We start from the raw sequence: 21544 nt of genomic DNA on the forward strand, positions 1-21544 counted from the left end.
TGCGGGGGGCCGCATCCGGATCCATCCGCAATCGAGCCGGCGAGGCTTCCCTGTCCTTGCCTTTGGGCTTCTGCTGCTGCTGGTTTCACCTCCGCCAAAAGTCCTTCTCCGTCGCCCCCCCCCGGCAGCGACGTTCCACATCAGCGACTCATCGCTCCGATTGCCGCGGGCATCCCAGATCCACCTTCCGAGATCTTCGCCTGTGTCTGTCGCTGGCTTCCGCATCCACATTCGCCAACGGCCGCGTCCCTGCCATCTGATTCGCCGCTTCATAGACTCTAGACCATCCCATGTCGCATCCGACTCGCTCATCGGGCGGCAATGCCAACCGCCCGTCCACCACGGCCGCATCTCACTTCGCATCAAGGATCCACCAGCCGTCACACCGGATGCTAGTTCCTCCATCCTCAAAATCCAGCCTGCCGACATCGATTCCGCTGGCCGTCTCCAAAGCCCTGAACCCCAAGCAACATCCCCCATCCAGCCATGTCCATGGCCATCTGGCGGCGTCCGACTCAGCCCAATCCAAGATCCAGTCGACCAAGAGCGTCTGCTCCGTAGCATCGATGCAGGCGAATCCAGCGGGAGCACCCTCGATACTCGATCGCATGCGGGTCTCGAGGCAGTCTGCGATCCAGCTGCATCTATATTCCACGGCCCACTTTTGGGCGGACAAGATCCTGTCAATCTCAGGTCAGATGCCTGTCACCGGCAGCGTGCCTGATTGGCTGCCCCGGCCGATTTTCCCAAATCGCCACCCTCAGTGCCGCTCTGTTGATCGTCCTTCCGATCTACACCGCCCGCGGACATGAGGTGTGCATGTTGGCTTCTTTGACACGATCGCCATACCTTATCCTGCTGGCGTTGCCTCCACAGGATCATCGAGCGACGCCTACTGGCTTGGCCAGATATACTACCTGACAGGACAATTTTCAAGATCACTAGTGCTCCTCTCCAAGTCCGCCAAACACAAGCGCAATCCCCATTGCCGTTATTTGGCCGCTCAGTGTGCGGTGCGTGTCGACAAATGTTAGCACCGTCCTGAGCCGTCTCATGACTTGCAACCATCTTTTCTGACGACAACTTTCTCGGTCACCCTGTTTATTTACCGCTTTTCGACGATGGCTTGGCTATCTGCCCACGGAACCGTCGCGCAACTGCAGCTGAAGCTGGAGCGCTGGAAGGAGGCTGTGGAGTTGCTTGCCGATCGGCCAACTGACGACGATTCTGATGATGTGCTCGACACGAGTGTCCAGCACCTTCCTGGGTTTGCTGTGAAGGTATCGTACCGACCACTGCCTGCTCCCAGCGATTGTCACTACCCACCATGAGCCGTTGCTCACATTCGTTCAATGTCTTGTCGCACATGAGCTGGAATATGGAGTGATCGGGGCCGGCATCTAGAGTTGGGAAATCAGGCTCGGATACGTCGCTCTATAAAGCGTGTCTGGCCCATAGCGTCTCATTGCTCACACGGCGCTGTGCTGTTTAGCTCGAATCGGCTCGTCTGTACCTTCGTGGCACGGCCTATCGCAAGCAAGGTCTCAGCCATTACGCCAAGAGAGATTTTATGGCTGCAGTCAAGCATGATATCAAATGCATCGATGTAACGTCCACAGCCGATCGTAATCCTCGATGGACTGCGCCGCCTTTGCTCGACTCACTGACCCTGTACGGATGCGTGCTCTACAGGCTTTTCAGCAGCTGATCGACAACTTTATGATGACCGCAGAGGAAGGTAAGTCTGCCTGGAGCTCGCTCGCCGCTGAACCAGCTTCGATTTGGATTGATCGTAGCCCTGGGACTACTGTCCTTGGCGTCATCCGCGGAGATATGGTTGCGGATATACGTGGCGCTGTCGGCGCATTTCCAGCACAGCCATGCTATGTGCTGACTGATACCGCGCCGATCGACCTGCGATCAAATCTCGATGAACCACAGAGATCCAGTTTTGCAACTCTCTTGATTTTGCTGGCCAATGTCCAGAGGACTCTGAAATGTTCAGGCTGCTGTACATGTCGCAGCTACGGAAGGTGCAGCAGGCTTGAGTCCGATATTTGATTCGGCCTGTTGATTCGCTGAGAGCGTTGGCTGTCTGAGTGCAGCAGCGAGTTGCTTCTTGGATTGATGGGGCGGCTCATTTACGAGAAGTCTATCGTTTTCGCTTTCCGATCACGCAGTACCATCAATTAAACGATATTGAAGCGACGTTGGGTCGGCTAGAAGGAGAATATGGCCTGAAGGGCAATTACGACATGATGTTTCATCGGGCAGACGCGCTGTATGCACAATGCAAGTATCGCCCTTGTCTGGAGATCACCAAGCGGTATGTGAACTGAGTTGCATCAGTAGCATCAACAGCATCAAGAACGGTGGAAGTAGCAGAGCCGTGTCTCCATTGTGCGGCACATGTACTCATGTGCTTTCACCCAATCTTTCTTACAGGTTGTGGAGAGAGGATCCTATGAGCCTCAAGTGTCTCCCTATCCATTTGGCATGTCTGCTGGAATTCAGCGAGAAGAACGAACTCTTCAGACTCTCGCACGAGCTAGTCCAAGAGCACCCCGACCACCCGATCTCGTGGCACAGCATCGGAACGTATTATCTGTCGGTCCAGAGGAATCTTGATGCTCGGCGATTCTTTAGCAAGGCTACGTCGATGGATCCCCATTTTGGCGCGGCGTGGATTGGATTTGGCCATTCGTTTGCCTATGAAGGCGAGCACGATCAGGCAATTTCAGCGTATTCAACTGCCAGAAACTACTTTCCAGGGTAAGTGCCCGTCGATCTTGTTTGGATCAGCTACTTCCCTCCCCACGACATGTTTGTCAGAAACCTGTCCCGGGTCTCCCAACCGGCTGATTTGGAGCCCCGACGGCATAGTCGTGGTTTGATGGCTGTTCATCCTATTCATGATTGCTCCCTGGGCTGGCAACTAGGATGCACCACCCGATAATGTTCATTGGCATGCAGCATCTTCAGAACCAAAACGATGGCTTGGCCGAGGAGTATCTCTTAATGGCACACGAGATATGCAAGCACGATCCGCTGCTCTACAACGAACTGGGTGCCTTGTACTTTCGCAAGGAGGAGTAAGTGCCTCAGTCAAGAGCGCGGTGGCACCTGCGTATGGGGCGTGCAAGTGATTTTACATCGAATACGCTCTGCTGCTGCCTATGCCTTTGTGGTGCTCATTGTCGACTTGGTTTCAGGTTTGAAAAGTCCATTCAGTTTCTTATGCAGGCTCTCGCGCACATGGATGAGGTCTCGAAACGCGATTCTAATGTGCTCCAGTCGGTGTTGTGCAATCTGGGTCACGCACATCGGCGCCTAAGGTTGGTTATGTTCACTGTGCTGGCCCCTGTTCAAGTTTCTCATCTGTCAGTCGCGAGGATCCGCCATGATGTGTGGGGCCTGATGGAAAGGGTTGGCCCACAAAGTGGTCGAGGGCTGCCGCACACCGAGTCCGATTAACTTTCCACCATTCAGGAACCACGACGAAGCGAGGCCATATTTCCAGAGGCTCATTATGCTCAACCCTAATCACGCTGGCGCCCTTGCTGCGATGGCGCTGATGGCACACATCGAGCGCGACTTTGATGAGGCAATCACGTACTATCACAAGGTACCAAATCATGTCTGTCTATCTGGACTTGCCCATGTTTCTTGCTGCCAATGGAGATCGACATAATCTCTCGATAGCTTGTCACAGCAAGGGTGTCGGCGCTAAATCGTGGGCTTTGGGCTGCATCATAAAGCAGCAGAGCTCTGATCGAACGGCTCACCCGGAAATGATCGTTGATGCTCACCCTCTTGGCTGTGTGGGGTGGCTCCTGCAGGTTTTGGCACTCTGTCCGCAGGATGCAATATCAGCGGATCTCTTGACCCGAGCAATCAAGTCACAGATCTCCGATGAGCCCCAGTTCCTCGACGATGATGATGTCGACGACGGCGTGCTTGTTTCCTGGTCGGCCAATGGCGAGGGTAAAAGTACCTACGGCGATGATTTACCCGAGGATCCCTCCGCGCAAGCACGGTCCGCGATCCCTCTCGGCAATGACGTGCGCGAGCCATCTACGATATTTCAAACTCCTCAAAGCGACTCAGGTCCTTCGGCGCGCTCGCGGATAACAAAGCCCCACGGTCGCGAGGCAGATGGAGTCATTCGGAGCCGGAGCTCCTCGAACCTGGAAGCTGGGCATGCTCCATATCGACTTCAGGTACCTGTGATCGAGTCGAATCGGTCGTTTTCATCCAATGTCTCTATGGACGACGCTGAAAGTCCAGAACTCCAACGTGGCGATGTTGGTTCTCACGCCCCGCCTCCGATGCAACACCACGCGGCATCGATCAGAGATGCGGCGCAGATGCTGCCGCCTGGTCCACCGCGATTTGATGTCGAGCCAAGTTCGAACACAGTCGATACTGCGCCAGACTCGATCGACGACGATGACGATGACGGCGACGACGACGATGTTGAGATGGAGGTGTGCGATGATGATTAGCGATCCCCATGCTCGCAGTCCAAGTTGGGATCGGGATGTGGCGTTGGTACGATGCCGAATACATTGGAGGCCGATCGCGATACACGATCACTGAACTGCACTCCATGAGCACATTCGAGCTGCACTGGTGATTCTGCTCGTGTCGGATTTGCGCCAAGCATCGGTTCTGGCTGGTTGGACTGGCGGTGGCGCAGAGCGCAATATGACCTGCCACGTGACCGAGAGGCCGGACCAAAATCGAAATCCGTTGTTGGCGGCTTCCCTGTCCCCATCGCTCTGGCAGCAACAGCAACAGCAACGGCAACAGCAGCATCGACAGCGACGCTAGCGGCGGCAACAGCACACCAGCCAGAGCAGCAAGAGTGCGGTCAGTCTGTGTGAAGGTGTTCCATCGACGATCAGTCCAGTGCGACTCTGAAGCTGTTTATCGGGACCGACGGCATTCCCTGCGCTGCGATAAGCTGTAAAACGCAGGCGACCCTCGCTGCCTCCCCTTCTCGTCCTCGCAGCAGATCTCAATCGCGAGCGATCGACACCTTTCGCCGGCATCGGTCCAAACCGAAACTGAAGCTGAAACAGGAGCATACCCGGTTCGAGAGCGCCGCCCCTGCAGAATCCATATCGAGTCCAGGCACATTTGAGCAATGTCTTCATTCGCTCAGCCAGGAATGACCGCTCCAGCTCAATGGTAGGATCCGATCTGGCCGGGGCTGATCTGGGATGCTCCTGCCTGTGGACGCATGGACACGGCGGGCATCGGGCAACCGGTGATGGATGAAATGTGATGGCGGCACTCGCGCTCTGAATGAGCGTTTGGGCGATACCCAGCGCAGGCCTCCTTCTTCGGGTGGTCGCTTTCGTCGTGCTGGTTGCTGCCTGCGCTGCCTGTCTACTGGCATATTGGACGCCCATCCAGCACCGCAGATAGACGTAGTAGCTGTTCTCGAGCTCACTCTGAGCTAAACATAAATCCCTACAGGACGCCGGAGCAGATTGCCTACTATAACTCCCCCGAATACGCCGAGTGGTATGCTCAGAACTATCCGCAGCTGGCGTCGAGGCCCCAAACTCCTCCTCCAGGGAGCTACGGCACTTATCCGTCGGCATACTCCTCGCAACCGCAAGCATCGATGCAACCGTACCCGGCGTATGCCTCGCAACAGTACTCCAACATTGCCGATCAAGCATACCAGGCCTACTACGCTGGAAGCTACCAGGGCTATGCCGCCGGACCTGGGCCGTCGTACGTATGAGGCTTCTTCATCCCCCTCTGGGTGGTGCAAGCATCTTGTATGCGTATGTTGCTCGGAAAGCGCTCGACCGTTGCTCACGACACATGGCTCGGTGTCTATCTGTTGATTGCTTTACAGGCAAGCGGCGTATCCGGCAACTCAGCAGCATCCGTCACTAGCACCTCCAGGCTACCCTCCGTCACAACCTGCTCCGGTTTACGCCCCTCAACATTCCGCTCCAGCCTATAGTGCGCCGCAACCCCAAGCCCCTAGCCATAAGCCGCCCGTCGTGTCCAATCCAAAGAAAACCCCTGCTGTTGCAAAGCACACATTCACGAAGCCTGCTGCAACCAGTAAGTTGATGGCATACTCAGGCTGTTGGCACTGGCGTGAAGCCCCTGTGCTTGCTTGCTTGATGTCGCATCCATCGTAAACGGCGAGACATCAGCTTTCCAATGGCGCGACTCCCGCGGGACTGATCAACCGTCCATTCCTGACCCGGGGTTGCATTGCACCGACATTCTTCATCACTGTTGTTAGAGCCCGCGTATATCTCAGTCAAGAGTCGACCAGCGACCGGAAAGGTGGCTGCGGTCTTCCAAGAAAGTACTGCAGACGACTCTTCCAGTAAATCAGCATCCTCCGGCCCCTCTGAAAGCGGATCGATCCCTCCAACTCTCAGGTAAGCCCAGCGCAGCATCAGCCGCCTGCGCCGTGTAATGTCTGCGTATGTTGCGTTGCTCCATATGCCCCGGCCTTTGGCACTATTTCCGTCGGTGGTGTATCAGTGTCGCCAATGCGCACGTCGCCTGCCCAAGCATGGGCGTCTGGCATAAGACCAAAGAGACATCGACGTTATCGACACCAACACCGTCGTCCATCCAATATTTGATACACAGGGACTATGTGAATCGTGTCTACAGTGCGTGTACGGATGGAGCACTGCGGGAAAAAGCCAACCAGGAACTTACGGCTTTGATTGAAGGAATCAATCACCGCAAAGCGATGTGGACGACCGACTGGGAGAATATGCCTCTGCCAAAGTATGTTCGTGACCTTGGCCGAGCGCCGAGAGGGTAGGCAGTGTGGCCGGAATTCTGACCAAACCTTGGCTCTTGCTCATCAGATGCTTGATGGACCTCAAAGCCTTACCAAAGGATGGGGGTTCTCCAGTCGCTGCCTCGTCGCCTTCACCGGCATCATCAAAGAAGCGCAAGAAGCATGGTGTTCAGGACGCAAATAAAAGCTTCGAGTCACCCAAGCTCACGACCAAGGATTTTGCTCCTTCTGTGGAGGATTTCAACGAGCAGACCAAACGGGAACAGCGAGCCAAGCGATTCCAGGAGTCGTATGAACAAGAGAAGCGGCAAACGATCCAGAACCAGACCATCAGCAAGCGTGCTAAGATGGCGGCCATTAGCGCTGGTGCTGAGGGCAACCCCGACGTTATCGACTGGGACGAGCACACGATCGTGGGGACCAGCACTCAGCTGGAGAAGCGGTATCTTCGGCTGACATCGGTACGAAGCTGCCCTGATCCGAAGCTGAGGGGGTGTGTGAAAACGGATAACAGAGTGCAACGGGGCGCTGAATCAACCACCATTGCCGCGTCTCGCTCATCCCACCTACTCTACCCCTTGGCTTTCCAGGCCCCGGATCCTGCGACTGTTCGGCCACTCCACATCCTGAAACAAACCCTTGAGCTGCTACTGAAGAAATGGCGGAGCGAGCGCAACTACACTTACATTTGTGATCAGTTTAAAAGTTTACGACAGGATCTGACTGTGCAGCGCATCAAGAACGAGTTCACGGTGACTGTGTATGAAATGCATGCTCGGATAGCGCTGGAAAAGGTAGGGTGTCCGATATCTGGGGCATCTGCGACGCCCCGCATCGCCCCACGTAGTATCCAGCGCCGACTCGGACACCTACAAAGTTGCTCTTCTTTCTGGGTATCGGACTCGTAAAAAATGGACTCTGTTGGAGTTCCGGATTGTGTCTCTGCCTGTTTGTACGCCGTCCAAAAGCCGAGGTGCGATTGCGTTGCTCACCACTGCGTCCGCCGTTGCAGAGTGATCTGGGAGAATACAACCAGTGCCAAGCGCAGCTCAAGCAGCTCTACGAGCACGGTCTCCCTGGGCATGTCGACGAATTCATGGGATACCGGATACTCTATTTTGTTCACACGATCAATCGGCAAGGTCAGTTGGTACCTGAGGGTCGCCTACTGTATCGTTCGTTCGTTCATTGGCGTATTGAACGGCGTGGCGACTGACCCCCGATCTTCTCTCCACTCCGCCTACGCTCCTCTTTCCGACACCCTATTTTCTCTGGATGCAGGTCTGTTCAACGCGATTTCGAGTCTGACTGACGCCCAGAAAGCGTCCGAATCCGTGAGACACGCCCTTGCAGTCCGTTCATCGATAGCGATAGGAAACTACCGCCAACTCTTCCGACTCTACCTCGAGGCACCCAACATGAGCGGCTACCTCATGGATCAATTTATCGATCGTGAGCGTATCAGGGCCATGAAAGTAATCTGCAAGGCTTTCCGGCCGGATATTCCAGTGCAATATCTCACTCAAGTTCTGGGGTTCAGCCATCCCGACAACGAAGCTCCCGACGATGAGGAAACACGCTCATGTCGCCAGTGGCTGATCCTGAAAGGCTGTATCTTTGCAAGCAACAACGACTATGCCCGCGGTGACGTTGATGCCAAGCTCTCCAACTCAGTCTTTGCCGAACTCGAGAAGGCCAACTCAAGCAAGGGCGTTGACATCAAAGGACAAATCCACTAAGGGCGTCCTGTGTCGCGAGATCCGGATGCTGCCCCGAATCAAACTTGGCCCTGCGACATGGTACATCAGCCACAAAGCCTCGCAACTGCCCCCCCCCGGCACCAAGCACAACTCAAGCCAAACACACACCCGCACACGGTGGGAGGGCGAGAGAGTGAGGAAGGACCAACCCGGATGCCACATGTCACTTTTGCGTGCAAGGAGCCAAGTTTGGTGTGTCAAGGCTTTGGGAAAGGCGGAGAGAGCGGACGAGCGGCGTTGCGGCTGTCGTGGGAATGCTTTGCGGATTTGCATGGGCATTGTCGGTGACGATGAGGTTGGGCGTACTGTGGAGGTCCCAGCCAGCAGTGTGCCTGAGGAGTTGGAGAGATCCAAGAGATGGGCCATCAATACAGCGCTTCTGAGCCGGGACAGGCGGGCCACTTTAAGCATGTGCATAGACTGCATTGGCAGAGCGGGCAACTGCCAGAGGCTCGATCAGAGAGGGAGGCAGCAGTGCAGACGACGATGGTGCAAACGACGAGGGTGCAGCAACTCAACTGGGAACCAATAAACAATGATCTCCTCCCCCTTGAACAAACTGCCTCCTCCGGTAGCGCCGGGCTGCACGCATCAATATCCGATATCATCCGATATCATCCGATATCATCCTGTGTCGGCGTGATGGCCCTGGAGGAAACATGGCTGGTCGATGCCGCCATCTGTGGCGGTGCTGGCGCGAGCATGCGCTGCCTGTGCCACGAGCCGACGCGCATGCGCGACGTGCGCCGCACCGGAAATGACGCCATTGCCGTCCACTCAGAGCCGCGCCATCGGTGAGTCAGCCGACCACACACACACACACACTCCGGGCGTATATATAAAGGCGGTACCGGATTCCCGTTCTCCCGCCGTCTTGCAATCCTCCCCGTTTCTTCCGCCACCCACCCACCTCCAACAGCCATCATGGTCAACGCCTGGTTCTTCAACCCCACCGACGAGGACAAGCGCGAGCTGCACCAGTTCGTCCCCAACCAGCCCGTCTCGCTCGAGGAGCTGGCCAAGCTCGGCGTCGAGTACTACTTGTTTGACGACCAGGAGAGCGTCGATGCCTTTGCCCTCCAACGCCAGTACAAGAACCGTGACCTGGTAAGCCAAGCCCCGAGGCAGTGACCTCCCCCCCCCTCGCCTTCTCTCGGCCTGATCGGCCCAGACGAACTCACCCTGACGTCATTGACCCGCTTGCCTCCAGATCACCATCCACAAGGACAAGCTCCCCAACTACGAGGAGAAGCTCGAGAACTTTTTCACCGAGTGAGTTGTCCTTCCTCCTGCCCGAATCCACCAGGCTTGATCGGCAGACCCTGGCCTGGACTCTGCTGTCCTGCTTGATCTCTAGCCCGAGCTGCTCTCGTCTAACGACTGCCGTCCCATTCTGTGCCTGTGCCTCCAGGCATCTCCACGATGATGAGGAGATCCGTTACATCAGTACGTATCGGCGGCCCTCGAGCCATATCGGCCTGTTGATCTCGCCCCAGTTTGCTCGGTCGTGTGCGGCGCCCGTCTATTGCCCGCATTCTGGCCTTCGTCCGCCCCCTCGCTCTGTGCTGACCTTTCGTTCTGCATCGCCGACATCGTGCAGAGGAGGGAACCGGCTACTTTGACGTCCGCGACCACGCCGACCGCTGGATCCGCATCCAGGTTGAGCCCAAGGATCTCCTGATCATCGTAAGTGACAAGTGTGGCCCGGCTACTGGATGGGGTTGTCTGCATCGGCACCGACCATGCGGTTTGTGGTCGTTGGCTGGCCATGACTAACCACGGATCCTACACACTTGGTTCTAGCCCGTTGGCATCTACCACCGCTTCACCCTGGACACCAACAACTACATTGTTGCCCTCCGTCTCTTCCACGACGAGCCCAAGGTACGTCTGGGGCATGTCTTCACAGTGGTGCTGCCATCCCGCCCAACCGGCTTCCACTTGTGCTGTCCTGCCTTGTGTTGCCTGCCCTGTGCTTTTCCAATTCCTTCGCTGATCTGCTCGGTTGGACGCCAGAGACTCCCATGCTCACTCTGCTTCTCTGTCCGTAACCTTACACAGTGGACTCCCTACAACCGCCTCGACACTGCTACCGATGCCCGCCCCTCCCGCGACGTCTACCTCAAGCAGTTTGTCGCTGTCGAGAACTAAACTCATCTCGTGTATCAAATGTGACAGCACCTGGTTCCCAATCCAGCCTTGTATCTATCCTTCACCTGTAGTTTTGTGTGCATCTTATTCTTGGACCAAGCGCGCACCCGCCCTGCTCAATACACAGCAATTGCATATTATTCGTCATCATGGTCATCATGGTCATCTAGTGCCGGCGCTCCCTGCAAAGCCCCGCCCTCGAGCCGATCGAGTTGCTCGAGCACCAGACAGCACAGCGCCGCCACGAATGCAAACGTTACAAAGAATAGCTCGACTCCCACGAAACTGCCAAAGGACACCCGAATCTGGGCGACCGCAAGGGGGACCAGCGCCAGGAAGGTGTTGAGCAGCGACGAAGCAATCCCAAAAGCGATCCCAAGGAGCGGCAGCTCCTCCTGCACCAGCCGGTCGCAAACTTTGCTCGCCACCGGAGCCCCGCTGCTTGCGAGTAAGGGAGTCTGCTCGCTGCACAGTTGCTCTGCCTCGCACCGCGGAAGCTCGGAGAAGGTCGTCGCAGGGGATCCGCCGTTTGCGGGGGAGTTGATCGCCGTCTCTGGTGCGCTGGTCATTGTCCTCGGTCTGCCGCCTGCGTCTGTGTCTGTGCCTTTGCCCACAACTTGCCAGCCCGAGCGGCTGTGTGAGGTGGCGGCCATGGCGATCGACGGCCACACGGTCACTCCGTAGATGCAGTAGCTAATACCCATCATCAACATCGGGAGGACCGGGTTGAGCATCGTCAGGCCCAGGAGCAAGTGCGACGCCATCAAGATGAACGAACATACGAACAGCAGAGTGATCCGACGTCCGTAGTGGTCAACGAAATAGCCAACAGGCGGGATCAGCAGCACAGAAACGGAGTCGGGAATGCTGTGTCGGTGAGTAGAAAGATATTGTGACGATCAGGAGACAGGTCCGAGGGAATAGAGGGCTTGCCAATGGGCATGGTGGATGCTTCGTGCTCGGTAGTCATGATTCGTGTGATTCTAGTCATTCTACCGCATTCACCCAACCCAGCCTGACCCTGCACACAATCCCGGCATCTCTTGGCACCGGATACGCACCTCATAACGACTCCGGCAGTCTCGGTGTCGTTGGGGAACCACTTGGACATCAGGAAATCCGAGGCAATGTTGTTGAAGGGTATCACCGTCGAGTACAGAAGCACGCACAGGACCGAGACGGTCCAGAAGCTTGGGGACAGCCCGGCAAGGGATGCGAGTAGTCCCGCGGTGGACTGGTGACGTTTTGGAGTGCAGAGTTCGTCCTCGCAAAGCACCGGGTTGGACTGACAAGGCTCGAAGATGGTGGCGTGCGAATCGGCATCTATGGAACTTGATGCACCGCATTCAGTGTCGCAAGGCGCCATGGTGGTCGAGACGGTATCGAAATGACTGATCGTCTCGCCGGTGGATGCGCTGTGACCTGACAGCGCCTGGTATGCCGCCGGCGAGGTGAGTCCGACGCTCAGGATCATCGAAACGACAAACGACAAGATGCAGGTGGCCGTGCCTGCCCAGACGGCGAACTCAACCCCAATCCACTTTTCCAGCCGCGGCGACATGATGGCGTTGACGACGGAGCCGAGCCGGGCGACTCCAAGGTCTTCCAGTACCCACGAGCGAGAGAACTGCGATTAGTAGATCGGCGGTGGCAAGTGGCAAGTGGCAATACAGAAATGGTGAACGAGCGTGCCAGACCAGGCCCACCCAGACATCCGAACCGAATTGAATCGCCATGCCGCCGTCCCTGACAATACTCACTGAGACCCAGCGCAAAGGCCAGCTCCTTGTCCCGAAACCAGGTGCTTGTGATGGCCGACTGCACGACCCCGACGGTCTCGCCGCCAATGCCAAACATGCATCGGCCAACGAGCATCAGCCGGATCGACTTTTGCGCGACCCCGATCGAGAACAGAATCTGCCCAAGCACTAGGATGGACGAGAACCATAGGAGCGAGCGCTGCTTGCCGAACCGATCCAGCAGCACCCCGCCGATAAAGGGCAGGAACATGTTGGGCAGGGCGTAGACCGAGTAGAGCAGGTTGAGCTCGTACTGCCAGCGGTCGTAGTCGTGGCCCAGGTGGATTTGGAGTGGCAGATTGAGGGCGGCAGGATTGTCGTACGCTGTTGCGATGGATCATGCCAGATGCACAGGAGACATGGAAACGACATCAGCTTGGCGGTCAGACGCACTGCTTTGCGGGGGGGGGCAGCCGATTGTAGTCCGCAGGGATAAAGTCCTCGTCTCGGCCATCAGCAGCCTGGTCCGCGCGATTGTGCTCGCGGCCCTACCGTAAAAGTTACCGAACAGCACAAAGCAAGTGAGGAACAGCACCAGCCACCTCAAACGGGGACTGATAGGATAGGCGGCTGCCTCTGGTACTGGCTCGAGGGCTGGATCCGGGTGTTGTTGCGAGCCGGCGGCGCTGTAGTTGGCAGTGGTGCTCGAGTCTGCCATCTTGGCTAATTGATCAAGCTGTCAGTCCGGTGGGCACTGTGGGCGACAAGTGTTGCGGGAGCCACTTGGTGTCTGTCGTGGTGGTCTGTTGTCGATGCAGCCGAGAGTATCTGGGAGCAGTGATGGCGGCTGGGTGAGTCGAGGTGCCGCTCGATATAAGGAGGTGTCGCTCAGTATCAAGCTTGTGGTGCTTGGGGCTGCGGCTGGATACTTGCGATGTTGGCTTGGGATACTCCAGCGACCAACCCTGATGCACCCACCAGGTCCGGCGATTACCTCGGGTGCGATTCGCCGCCAAATTCCTTGACCGAGTCGGTGAATCAAGAGCGTCGAGCCAAGCCAAACAGACGGACGGACGAGACAGACGGACGAGACGGACGAGACGGGGCGGGCAGACGGGGCGGGCAGACGGGAGCGGCGAAACAGGCCGTGCAAGAGAAAGTCTCCAGGACACTCGCTTTCCCGCTCGGGAGGCACACCGTCCTCGCCGCGCATGCCCGCAAGGGACAGCGGTCCGGCCCCTTGTGCTGTGGATGCCTGTGCTGAGCATTTGTTCATTTGGGTGCCTTGTTTTGTCGTTGGTTTGTCGTTGGTTTGTCGTTGGTTTGTCGTTGTTTTGTCGCCGGTGGCGTGTGCGCCAGACCGCCGATCCTCTGTCTCGGTTCTGTTTGTCGGTCCGCCGTGCCTCCCGTTCTCCGTTTCGGGGCTGTCTGCAGGGCATCTGCTGCTGGGCATCTCGATCCTGCATGTCCTTCCAGACAGCAGTGGTGATGGTGAGCGAGTGCGTGCCTGCCTCCCTTCTGTTGCATGTCTGTCGTGCTCACACGCCGCCCCGTGCCCAAGGACCTTTTTCCTGGCACAAAGGACAATGGACGCGCGGTAACCGAATGACCCGAGACAAGCCATCCCCATGACGCTGCCGACGAATAACGGCCGCCACCAGCACCACCAGCACCACCAGCACCACATTCACTTGCAAGTGCTGTATTTCCGGTGGCCATCATCAAAAGCAAGACTCCTTCCCTTTCTCTTGCATCAGCAGTGCGAGGCGCAGTCGCATGTGTGTACGGCGAGCACAGACAGAGCAACCAGGAAAGCACTGGACTCGACATAGTCATGTTTCCGTGTAGAGCGACCTTCGCTTGAGAATTCGGTTTCTGAGCAGCATTTCCTCCTTGCGGAGCTTTGCCAGCGCAACCATCTGCGGCCACAGCATTGGAGCGTCAGTCGCCCAGAGAGAGCAACGAGCGCCAAAATCGACGGCCCAGTCCCTCTGGGAATCATATTTTTCTTGGCTCGGCACTGTCCATCAAGGCCAGGCACAACCAGAAACACTCCTCACCGCTGTTGTCTCGCCGCCATGGATCTGACTTGCCACACGTCCTGCCCTCGCACCATCGCCATACCTGTTCCTCGAGCTCCAGCTCGACCTCCATTATCTTGATGCTCTGCCAGTCTTCGTGCAGGATACACTTCTTTGTCTTGGGCGTGGCACACATTGTCTGCAGCAGTCTTGGTTGCTGGGGTTCGGCCCCTGCTTCAACTTTAACGGCAGGTGCTGGTTCGGTCTTGGGCTCGGGATCGGACATGGTCACATTCTGGTCCGATGAGAGGCCGGGCACAGCTGCATCGTGGCTGCTCGAACTGTCGGCCATTGCAACATCGCCATCGCCATCGCCATCGCGCTTCGGCTCTTCAGGCGGGGGCTCGATGCGGATCCACTCCCGAGTGATCCGTGAGTCGAACCCGCAGCACACCTCGTTCGCCTCGCTCATCGACTTTTGTGATCGTTCGACGGCCTCGGCGACCAAGCGTCGCCGATACTCCAGCTGCCGGATGCGGCGCTTGCATTGATCCTTGAGGCCCTTCAGGGTGACTCTCAGATATGCCATGTCACGCTGATCTTCTTGCTCGGGGGTGGTGGTATCGTCCCCGCACTTTTGCTTGCCCCAGGCCAGGAGTGCCTGGCCCAACGCTTCGTTGTGAATGATCCGTCCGATCCGTGGCTTCAGCGGGATCTTGCTCCGATGATTTTCGAGCAGCTCTTCGCCGTACAGCTCCCCGCACTTCCGAGAGCAAAAGCTTGCGCTCTTGAACCCGTCGCCCTCCGCGGGCTCGGATGCCACCCAGCTCTGACAGCCAGACTTTTTGCACTTTTGCTTCCACACGACCTTGTCGCCGCACGACCGGCAGAACCACTTGTCGATCCGGTCACCGTCGTCTTCTTCCAGGCTGACACAGGCAAAGTGGAACCACTCGTCACAGCCATCGCAGGCAATGAACCCGCCATCGTCGTCGTTGTACGGTTTCCGGCAGTAGCAATACAGTTCGGGCTGCTGCGACTTTTCCTGCGTCTGGGCTTGTGCCTGAGCTTGTGTTTGGGATTGCGATTGCGACTGCGACTGCGACTGCGACTGTGATTGCGACTGTGACTTGGACTTGGACTTGGATTTCTTGGCCGACTCGCTGCCACCATGGGATTTTTTCTTTTCAGTCGTCGGTGTTGCGCTCTGTCCCGCCAGACTGGACAATGACTGTGCCTGGCGGCCAGACTGCTTGGGGCTCTGGATCGGCGGAGTTGCGGCGGTGGCGGTGTCGATCGCTTTGGCGGAGACTGAGGACTTGGCCGTGTCGCCGTGGGCGACTGGGCCCTCGTTCGTCTGCGCTGGAGTAGGACGGGCGGCGGACCGAGGCTCTTCAACATTGTGGGCATTGACCATCATACCGATCGACAGGATCCCCGAGTTCCGCTGCTTCAACACTTGATGGTTGGGCTCTGATGCTTCTATCCGGTGCTTCTTGGTCTCAGTGGATGACTGATCCTGGGAGCCGGTTGTAGTCAATGGAGTGCGTGGGTTTCACATGGCAAGGCACAGCGTCAAATGCCAAACCAGAGAGTAATAGCAAGAGTTGCACATCAACAGCGGCTCCAGAACCGGAGAATATACGGGGGCGTTTATGCACTGCAGCGATATCCCGCACTTACTCTATTGCTCTTGCGCTTGCTCATCTCTACTTTCGCCGCCGGTTGTGGGCCGTCCTGCGTGCTTTCGTGCTTGATGCTTCCCCAGCCAGCATCCGCAGCAGTGCCCATAGGCTTGGCGGCATCCGCATCGACGCCCCGATCAGCACCGAGTATGGGGGGCGATTGTGTCTCCAGATCGACCGCTGATTTGGTCGGGCTTGGCAGAGAGCCGTTCTCGCCCGAATCGCCACGAAGAGATGGGTCGGTGAACTGCTTCGAGAGACGCTTCTTGGGCGGCGAGCAGTGCAGCGTGGCCGTCTTGATGCTCAGACCATCGCTCGACAGCCGTCGGGGTATGGTTGATGGAGGAGGCTGTCTCGAGTCTTGAGATTGGTGCCATGCCGCGATGGCGACGTTAGGGTGTCATTGGCACAGCGGTGGTAGTGTCATTGTCAGATTTGGCCGTTTGAGGCGCGATTGATTGTTGTAAAGCCCACATGGCGAAGCACGTTGCGTTTCCGTTGAGGCCACCGCCGACGAAGCCGAAAAGCGACGCGATCGATTTGGGAGGAGACGTAGTGAGCAAGGGCGACGCAAAGCAGTTATAGCAGCCGAGCCAGCCCACGGATTCCACCGTGGCCTGTCGATCCAGCGAGTCTCTGAGCACACGGGCCTCGGGCTTACCGACAGAGCCTCGCGGGTTCAAGGCTGACGATGGTGCTGATGACGACGACAGCGGCCTGTCTTGATCGAGTCGATCCCGGGACGGGCTGTGTTGCGAGCGAGGCGAATCGGTCTGCATGGCATCCGACCGTTCAGCATCTGGATGTAGACCGGGCCCACGATCTGGGCTCTGTCGGCACGGACTTGCGTTGCGTTGATGGAGAGGCCACGCGGTCGTTGCTGGATCAGGGTAAGGAGGTTTTGGGTCAGCAGTCTTGAGGGAGCGGTCCGAGTGCGTCAGGAGCGAGGCAATGTTGAGCTTGGGCTGCAATAAGGGCAAGGGATGGTCGTCGTCGTGGCCTCCTCCTCCGATCCGCGAGGGCTCTGAATGAGTCGGCAGATATTCCGAGCCAAGACCAGGCCGCCCGGGTTGAAGTGGATCGATGCCTGAGCGCTCCTGGCCACGGAAGCTGTTGGCAGCATCAAACTCGGAGGAGTGTCTTGGGATGCCGTTCTGGGCCATCAAGCCCGTCGCTGGGGCCGATGGAGAAGTGATCAAGTCCAGATCCATTGCGGTCGCTGCCGATTTGGGGAAGACCATGGAGGCGAGCGGCGACGACAGAGCCTCGGGTGAAGATCCGAACGACGACGACGGTAGGGCGGGACGGCCTTGGGCGGTTACGGGCGAAGCGTTGTTGTGGAGAATGCCATGGATATCCATTGGGAAGAGTTTGATGCCAGGCGGACTTGGGCCGACAGAGTCGCCGAGAGTCTTGTGGAATATTCCTTCCAACCGAGCAAGCAGGAGACGGCAGCAGCGAAGGTCCACCACGAGCGTCTCGGGCTGGAGCGACGGGAGCGGTGTATGGGCTGTCCAGATCGATGGACCAATTCGGCTGGCCGGGGAATGCCGCAGGTCGAGGGGGCCAGGAACAAATCGGTCTTGAGTTGCTTCTGGGTGTGCCAGCGAATAATGCGCAGAAACGATCCTGAAGGATGGGGCGATGACGAGAGGGTGGATCGAGAGTTGTGGAGCAAACGGGATTGTTAGAGCACGACGGATCGCTGGAGGGCGATATGTCTTTGGAGCGGAACGGACAAGCGCCGATCGTCGCTCAGGCCTCGGGCGATTGTGAGTGATCCCGGGTGACGACAGATGGCGAGATGATGGATGGGTGCCGCAATGGTTGTGCGGGGCGGGAGCTCTGTGGGGAAGAGCGGTTCAGGGGAGAGGAGAGGGGTGGCAGACGATACGGCGGGGCGGCAGTCCGATGGCCGACGGCATGACTGGGATGCAACGGCGAATGGAGTGACCAAAGATCCTGACGACCAAAGATCCGAATGGCCAAAGGTCGTAATGGCCAAAGGTCGTAATGGCCGAAGCAAACGACGGCGACAGCGATGGGCCGTCCGCAGGGCCATCCAGGGCAGATGTCGGAATCGACGGCGAGCGCTTACCGACGAAGGGCGATCGATCGGCGATGGAAGGATCGGTCGGTGTCGAGACGGCGGTGCGGATCTGTCGATTTTGTCGGTTTGTGGAGAGGGGGGGCGACCGGGGGGGGCGACGGAAACGGGCAAATTGGGATCGCATCCTGGGCGTTGGTGGAAGCATGCTCGAGTTAACATGCTCGAGTTAACATGTTCGAGTTAACATGTTCGGGTTAACACCATCTCACTCGATCGATGGACGGACAGCCAAGTATCAACACCCTCATCTTCATTATGCCAATGCTTGCACCGCATCCAAGATCAAACGGGGCTCTCTGGCTGCGTTTCTGCGTCTCGATTTTCGCAGAGTCCTGAACACACATCCACTATGACCAGATACCACTATAACCAGATACCGCTGTGACCAGATACCACGACGAGAGAGAGATGTTCCCAAGCAAGAGAGATGTTCCCAAGCAAGAGAGATGTTCCTAAGCGACCCTTTCGACTCTTTGCACGGAGCTGTTCCGATGGCCGAATGCATATTGAATCTCAAGACTGTCCTCCCAAAACAACAACTCGGACACAATCGCACGGCCGGCCCACTGCACCCTAAAAACGTCGTGGTTGATATGAGGGAACGCATATGGGCGCTGTCCCGTTTTGGAGCAAGTTGTATCTGTATCATCCATAGGTCGATCCACCGCATCGCCCCGCTCAGAGCCGCCTCATCATGGCCCGCTTCTTGTCCGGCTTGTCCATCCGCTTCTCGGCCGGCCGTTTCTTTCCGGCAAGGCTCGGCCCGTTGTTGACCCCAAGGACCTCGAGGCCGTCGGTGTGCATGGCCATAACCACATCGGCTCCTGCACGCTGGCCATCGGCGGCCCCGGCTCGGTGGCAGTCGCCCTGTTTCGAGAAGCCGTGCTCGCCTTGGGGTATCGGATGGACTCGGTAGTGGGGCCCGCTCGAGGAGGCTTTGGTCGTCGGTGCCGGTGCATAGCAGCCTGATTGCGGGGTGCTGGGATCTTCGTCTGTGGGCGAGCCTGACCGATTCTCCTTCCCAAACTCGACCTTTTGATTGGCATGGATGCTCGTCATCATCTGGGCATGCCGGGCATACTCCTCGTAGTTCTCCAGCAGCAGGCGGCCAGCCTCTTCGTTCAGCGCAGACTCGGGATTCGGGACGATCAGCAAGCACTTGATCACCAGGAGCACATGTGCAATACCCAGATCCTTGCTCCAGTCCTTCTTGAGTGTGTTGACGCAGATCTCTCCGAGCTTGGACACGTTCGGATGGAAGATTTTTGTTACAAAGTAGCCTGGCGGATCCCGAGAAACGGGCGGCGTTAGGTGAGTTGTGGACTGTGCCGCCCGTGAGGCATAGCAACGAGTGTCCCGGCAGCTCTTACCCTTGGGGGGCGACTGGGGAAAGTCGCTGCCGAGTGTGAGTTTGACCTTGAATGTTCCTCCGGCATAGGGCGTCCCTGTGGATGCACATGAATGATCTGGTTACTTTGTGCTCCAGAGCAGCGGGCGGTGCCGGTTGGGGCTGCATCGAGTGACATCTTTGATACTTGCCTACTGCCTCGGCCCAGATATAGGTCGCAGTAAAGGTCGTGGGATTGCGAGGGTGATCCAACAATCTTGGTCAGTAACAATCCGGATTCGATCCTGCCGCCGATTGAGGTTGCAGCCGATGATAGGTATCGCCAACACATCCTTCGTCCGTACCTGGGCCCTGATAGCGCATTGAATACCCCGCCCCACGCATGCCCAGCAGCGCCATTCGCAAACGGATGCATCGAGAGGGTCGAGCGAGCAAGTCAGCAAATCGCGAATGCCGGTTGGCAGGATCCTCTGATCTCGCCGTGGCCATGAAGTCCTCACCACCGCCAACGCCCATACTGCCCGCTCGCTGTCTGCACCTGCTGTGGGTGCATACTACAGGCGCAGGTGCCATCCAACTCTGCGTCGTCTCGAGATGCGAATGACATGCATGACAGGCGATGAACGTGCATACCTGAATCCACGCCTGGACATCCGAAATGTTGGACTCGTTCATCATCACCTTGATTCCCTCCGGAGGGTTTGAGATCAGCCCACCAAGCTCTGCGGAGGAGGGGTGTCAGATATGCAGTCGGCGCTCGCCCGTGAGTCTCGCATCCGTCGCCTGGCGTCTCGCTCAGGTTTCCAATGATGAAGCCAGTTGGATGCGTGCCCAGATGCCCATCCTCCAGGGCAGCTTGTCGAGCGCATGCATTCATGCAGGACGCTGATTCCAAGGCCCACCTTTGGTGATCTTTTTAACGACGCTAGAAGATAAGCTAGCCTGTTTCCGAGGCGGGTGTGGTGTTTAATCGGTCCGCTCGGTTGTCATCACGTTCGCTCATGCGAACAGTTCGTCGGTCGTGTCAGGTAGCCGACGACTGCCGAGCAGTGCGCTTGGCCATCCTGCAGGCACCAGACGTTGGGGCGGCCGACACCCCTCATCTCGACGCCTACCATGGTGCTTTTTTTCAAGCTGCGGGGTCTCTCTGTGTATGAATCGCTCTGGGGGGGGGGAGTCGTCGCCTTGGATCGCGGACGTGACGGGAACAGAGCTGGCGCCGTGCTTCGCCGAACAGAATGCGCCTCGGTTTGTGCAGGATCCGTCCAATCGGGCCAGGCCAAGAAAGACCGCTCACACTGACACCGGCCCAAGATCATCGCCGTCGTTGAGACCTGGTACCTACGGCCTGTCCCACAGCCAAACCGTCCTCGAGTCTCGGATCCTCCCGCGGTGCTCGGCATCGGCGGTCATCAACGACAGCACGCTCGCAGCTCCCACGACACAGAAACGCTGCGCGAATCAACCACCGCACAGAGGGGCGTTGATGAACGAGACATGCATTCTCCAACCTCGATGCAGAAACGCCGCACGAATCAACCACTGCTTCTGTGGTCGCTTGCTGCTCGTCGTTGGTGATGGCAACGAAACGGTCGACATGGGCAAGCTCAGGGCGATTGTCTCGGTCGATGGTGAGGGGCGATTCGATACTTCAAGGACAAGGGTGTCAAGAGTGTTCAGATCCCGCACAGGAGGGTGTCGATCGTTCACATTCAGAATAGTCCCTCATAACGGTGCTCCAGGCTGCTCCCACAGAAAGAACCCAACAGGGAGTTTGATTACTCGCCCGCCATTACGAGGGAAGTGAGGGATGGATGGATGGATGGATGGATGGAATGCAAATGGTCGTGTGAGCGGGAATATTTGGTTGCGCTGGCGACGCATTCAGCACTACAGTGATAGCCTACAATCAATCAATTGGTGTCGATGGGAAA

The 21544-nt window shown here is 57.5% G+C and overlaps 8 protein-coding genes across 8 annotated transcripts; 4 read left to right on the forward strand and 4 right to left on the reverse strand.

Moving 5' to 3' along the window:
* The first annotated feature begins 91 nt into the window (after positions 1–91).
* Positions 92–4600, forward strand: BJ171DRAFT_518385 (uncharacterized protein). Its single transcript, XM_053112237.1, has 12 exons — positions 92–693; positions 877–1013; positions 1164–1280; positions 1493–1606; positions 1693–1738; positions 1942–2033; positions 2181–2326; positions 2446–2772; positions 2940–3092; positions 3213–3335; positions 3490–3625; positions 3840–4600. The coding sequence occupies exons 1-12, from the start codon at positions 291–293 to the stop codon at positions 4503–4505; spliced, it is 2460 nt and encodes an 819-aa protein (XP_052963416.1). The 5' UTR covers positions 92–290; the 3' UTR covers positions 4506–4600.
* Positions 4601–4816: 216 nt separating this feature from the next.
* Positions 4817–8965, forward strand: BJ171DRAFT_518387 (SAC3/GANP domain protein). Its single transcript, XM_053112238.1, has 9 exons — positions 4817–5193; positions 5485–5748; positions 5876–6090; positions 6278–6419; positions 6637–6780; positions 6864–7257; positions 7387–7590; positions 7809–7938; positions 8078–8965. The coding sequence occupies exons 1-9, from the start codon at positions 5150–5152 to the stop codon at positions 8533–8535; spliced, it is 1995 nt and encodes a 664-aa protein (XP_052963417.1). The 5' UTR covers positions 4817–5149; the 3' UTR covers positions 8536–8965.
* Positions 8966–9435: 470 nt separating this feature from the next.
* On the forward strand, positions 9436–10848 carry BJ171DRAFT_601806 (1,2-dihydroxy-3-keto-5-methylthiopentene dioxygenase). Its single transcript, XM_053115112.1, has 6 exons — positions 9436–9663; positions 9767–9828; positions 9968–10002; positions 10157–10242; positions 10360–10440; positions 10618–10848. Exons 1-6 carry the CDS (start codon positions 9481–9483, stop codon positions 10705–10707), a joined length of 537 nt encoding a protein of 178 aa, XP_052963418.1. The 5' UTR covers positions 9436–9480; the 3' UTR covers positions 10708–10848.
* On the reverse strand, positions 10845–13566 carry BJ171DRAFT_601807 (major facilitator superfamily domain-containing protein; the record flags this gene model as incomplete). The annotated part of the gene is made up of 6 exons (XM_053115113.1): positions 13441–13566; positions 12999–13274; positions 12468–12830; positions 11769–12309; positions 11322–11574; positions 10845–11102 (listed from the first exon to the last, which is right to left on the reverse strand). The coding sequence occupies exons 2-6, from the start codon at positions 13162–13164 to the stop codon at positions 10845–10847; spliced, it is 1581 nt and encodes a 526-aa protein (XP_052963419.1). The 5' UTR covers positions 13165–13274; positions 13441–13566.
* Positions 13567–14132: 566 nt separating this feature from the next.
* Positions 14133–16003, reverse strand: BJ171DRAFT_214090 (uncharacterized protein). Its single transcript, XM_053106403.1, has 2 exons — positions 14571–16003; positions 14133–14365 (listed from the first exon to the last, which is right to left on the reverse strand). Exons 1-2 carry the CDS (start codon positions 15885–15887, stop codon positions 14279–14281), a joined length of 1404 nt encoding a protein of 467 aa, XP_052963420.1. The 5' UTR covers positions 15888–16003; the 3' UTR covers positions 14133–14278.
* On the reverse strand, positions 16004–17676 carry BJ171DRAFT_214089 (uncharacterized protein). The gene is made up of 2 exons (XM_053106402.1): positions 16814–17676; positions 16004–16512 (listed from the first exon to the last, which is right to left on the reverse strand). Exons 1-2 carry the CDS (start codon positions 17511–17513, stop codon positions 16121–16123), a joined length of 1092 nt encoding a protein of 363 aa, XP_052963421.1. The 5' UTR covers positions 17514–17676; the 3' UTR covers positions 16004–16120.
* A 1264-nt stretch (positions 17677–18940) lies between these two features.
* On the reverse strand, positions 18941–19705 carry BJ171DRAFT_427607 (ubiquitin-conjugating enzyme/RWD-like protein; the record flags this gene model as incomplete). Its single annotated transcript, XM_053107814.1, has 2 exons — positions 18941–19542; positions 19633–19705. Coding segments are annotated over 2 exons (675 nt in total), but the record flags the coding sequence as incomplete, so codon positions are not given.
* A 959-nt stretch (positions 19706–20664) lies between these two features.
* Positions 20665–21539, forward strand: BJ171DRAFT_214046 (uncharacterized protein). The gene has a single exon (XM_053106401.1). The coding sequence runs from the start codon at positions 20764–20766 to the stop codon at positions 21415–21417; it is 654 nt and encodes a 217-aa protein (XP_052963423.1). The 5' UTR covers positions 20665–20763; the 3' UTR covers positions 21418–21539.
* Positions 21540–21544: the final 5 nt, after the last annotated feature.

The sequence above is a fragment of the Polychytrium aggregatum genome (assembly GCF_025602895.1).
Source record: "Polychytrium aggregatum strain JEL109 chromosome Unknown BJ171scaffold_40, whole genome shotgun sequence".
In the NCBI taxonomy this organism is placed as follows: domain Eukaryota; kingdom Fungi; phylum Chytridiomycota; class Chytridiomycetes; order Polychytriales; genus Polychytrium; species Polychytrium aggregatum.

Excerpts from the sequence above, each read along its gene's own strand:
- BJ171DRAFT_214090 (XM_053106403.1), bottom strand. The coding sequence starts at position 15,887 with ATGATGGTCAATGCCCACAATGTTGAAGAGCCTCGGTCCGCCGCCCGT. Across the intron at positions 14,366-14,570 it reads AGCTGGAGCTCGAGGAACAG|ATGGTTGCGCTGGCAAAGCT; the intron begins GTATGGCGATGG and ends CTGTGGCCGCAG.
- BJ171DRAFT_518387 (XM_053112238.1), top strand. The coding sequence starts at position 5,150 with ATGTCTTCATTCGCTCAGCCAGGAATGACCGCTCCAGCTCAATG. Across the intron at positions 6,091-6,277 it reads CACGAAGCCTGCTGCAACCA|AGCCCGCGTATATCTCAGTC; the intron begins GTAAGTTGATGG and ends CACTGTTGTTAG. Across the intron at positions 7,939-8,077 it reads TCACACGATCAATCGGCAAG|GTCTGTTCAACGCGATTTCG; the intron begins GTCAGTTGGTAC and ends CTCTGGATGCAG.
- BJ171DRAFT_601806 (XM_053115112.1), top strand. The coding sequence starts at position 9,481 with ATGGTCAACGCCTGGTTCTTCAACCCCACCGACGAGGACAAGCGCGAG. Across the intron at positions 9,664-9,766 it reads AGTACAAGAACCGTGACCTG|ATCACCATCCACAAGGACAA; the intron begins GTAAGCCAAGCC and ends GCTTGCCTCCAG. Across the intron at positions 10,003-10,156 it reads TGAGGAGATCCGTTACATCA|AGGAGGGAACCGGCTACTTT; the intron begins GTACGTATCGGC and ends GACATCGTGCAG.
- BJ171DRAFT_214046 (XM_053106401.1), top strand. The coding sequence starts at position 20,764 with ATGAATCGCTCTGGGGGGGGGGAGTCGTCGCCTTGGATCGCGGACGTG.
- BJ171DRAFT_214089 (XM_053106402.1), bottom strand. The coding sequence starts at position 17,513 with ATGGATATCCATGGCATTCTCCACAACAACGCTTCGCCCGTAACCGCC. Across the intron at positions 16,513-16,813 it reads GAACCCGCGAGGCTCTGTCG|ACTCGAGACAGCCTCCTCCA; the intron begins GTAAGCCCGAGG and ends ACCAATCTCAAG.
- BJ171DRAFT_518385 (XM_053112237.1), top strand. The coding sequence starts at position 291 with ATGTCGCATCCGACTCGCTCATCGGGCGGCAATGCCAACCGCCCGTCC. Across the intron at positions 2,327-2,445 it reads TGTCTGGAGATCACCAAGCG|GTTGTGGAGAGAGGATCCTA; the intron begins GTATGTGAACTG and ends TCTTTCTTACAG. Across the intron at positions 2,773-2,939 it reads GCCAGAAACTACTTTCCAGG|GATGCACCACCCGATAATGT; the intron begins GTAAGTGCCCGT and ends GCTGGCAACTAG.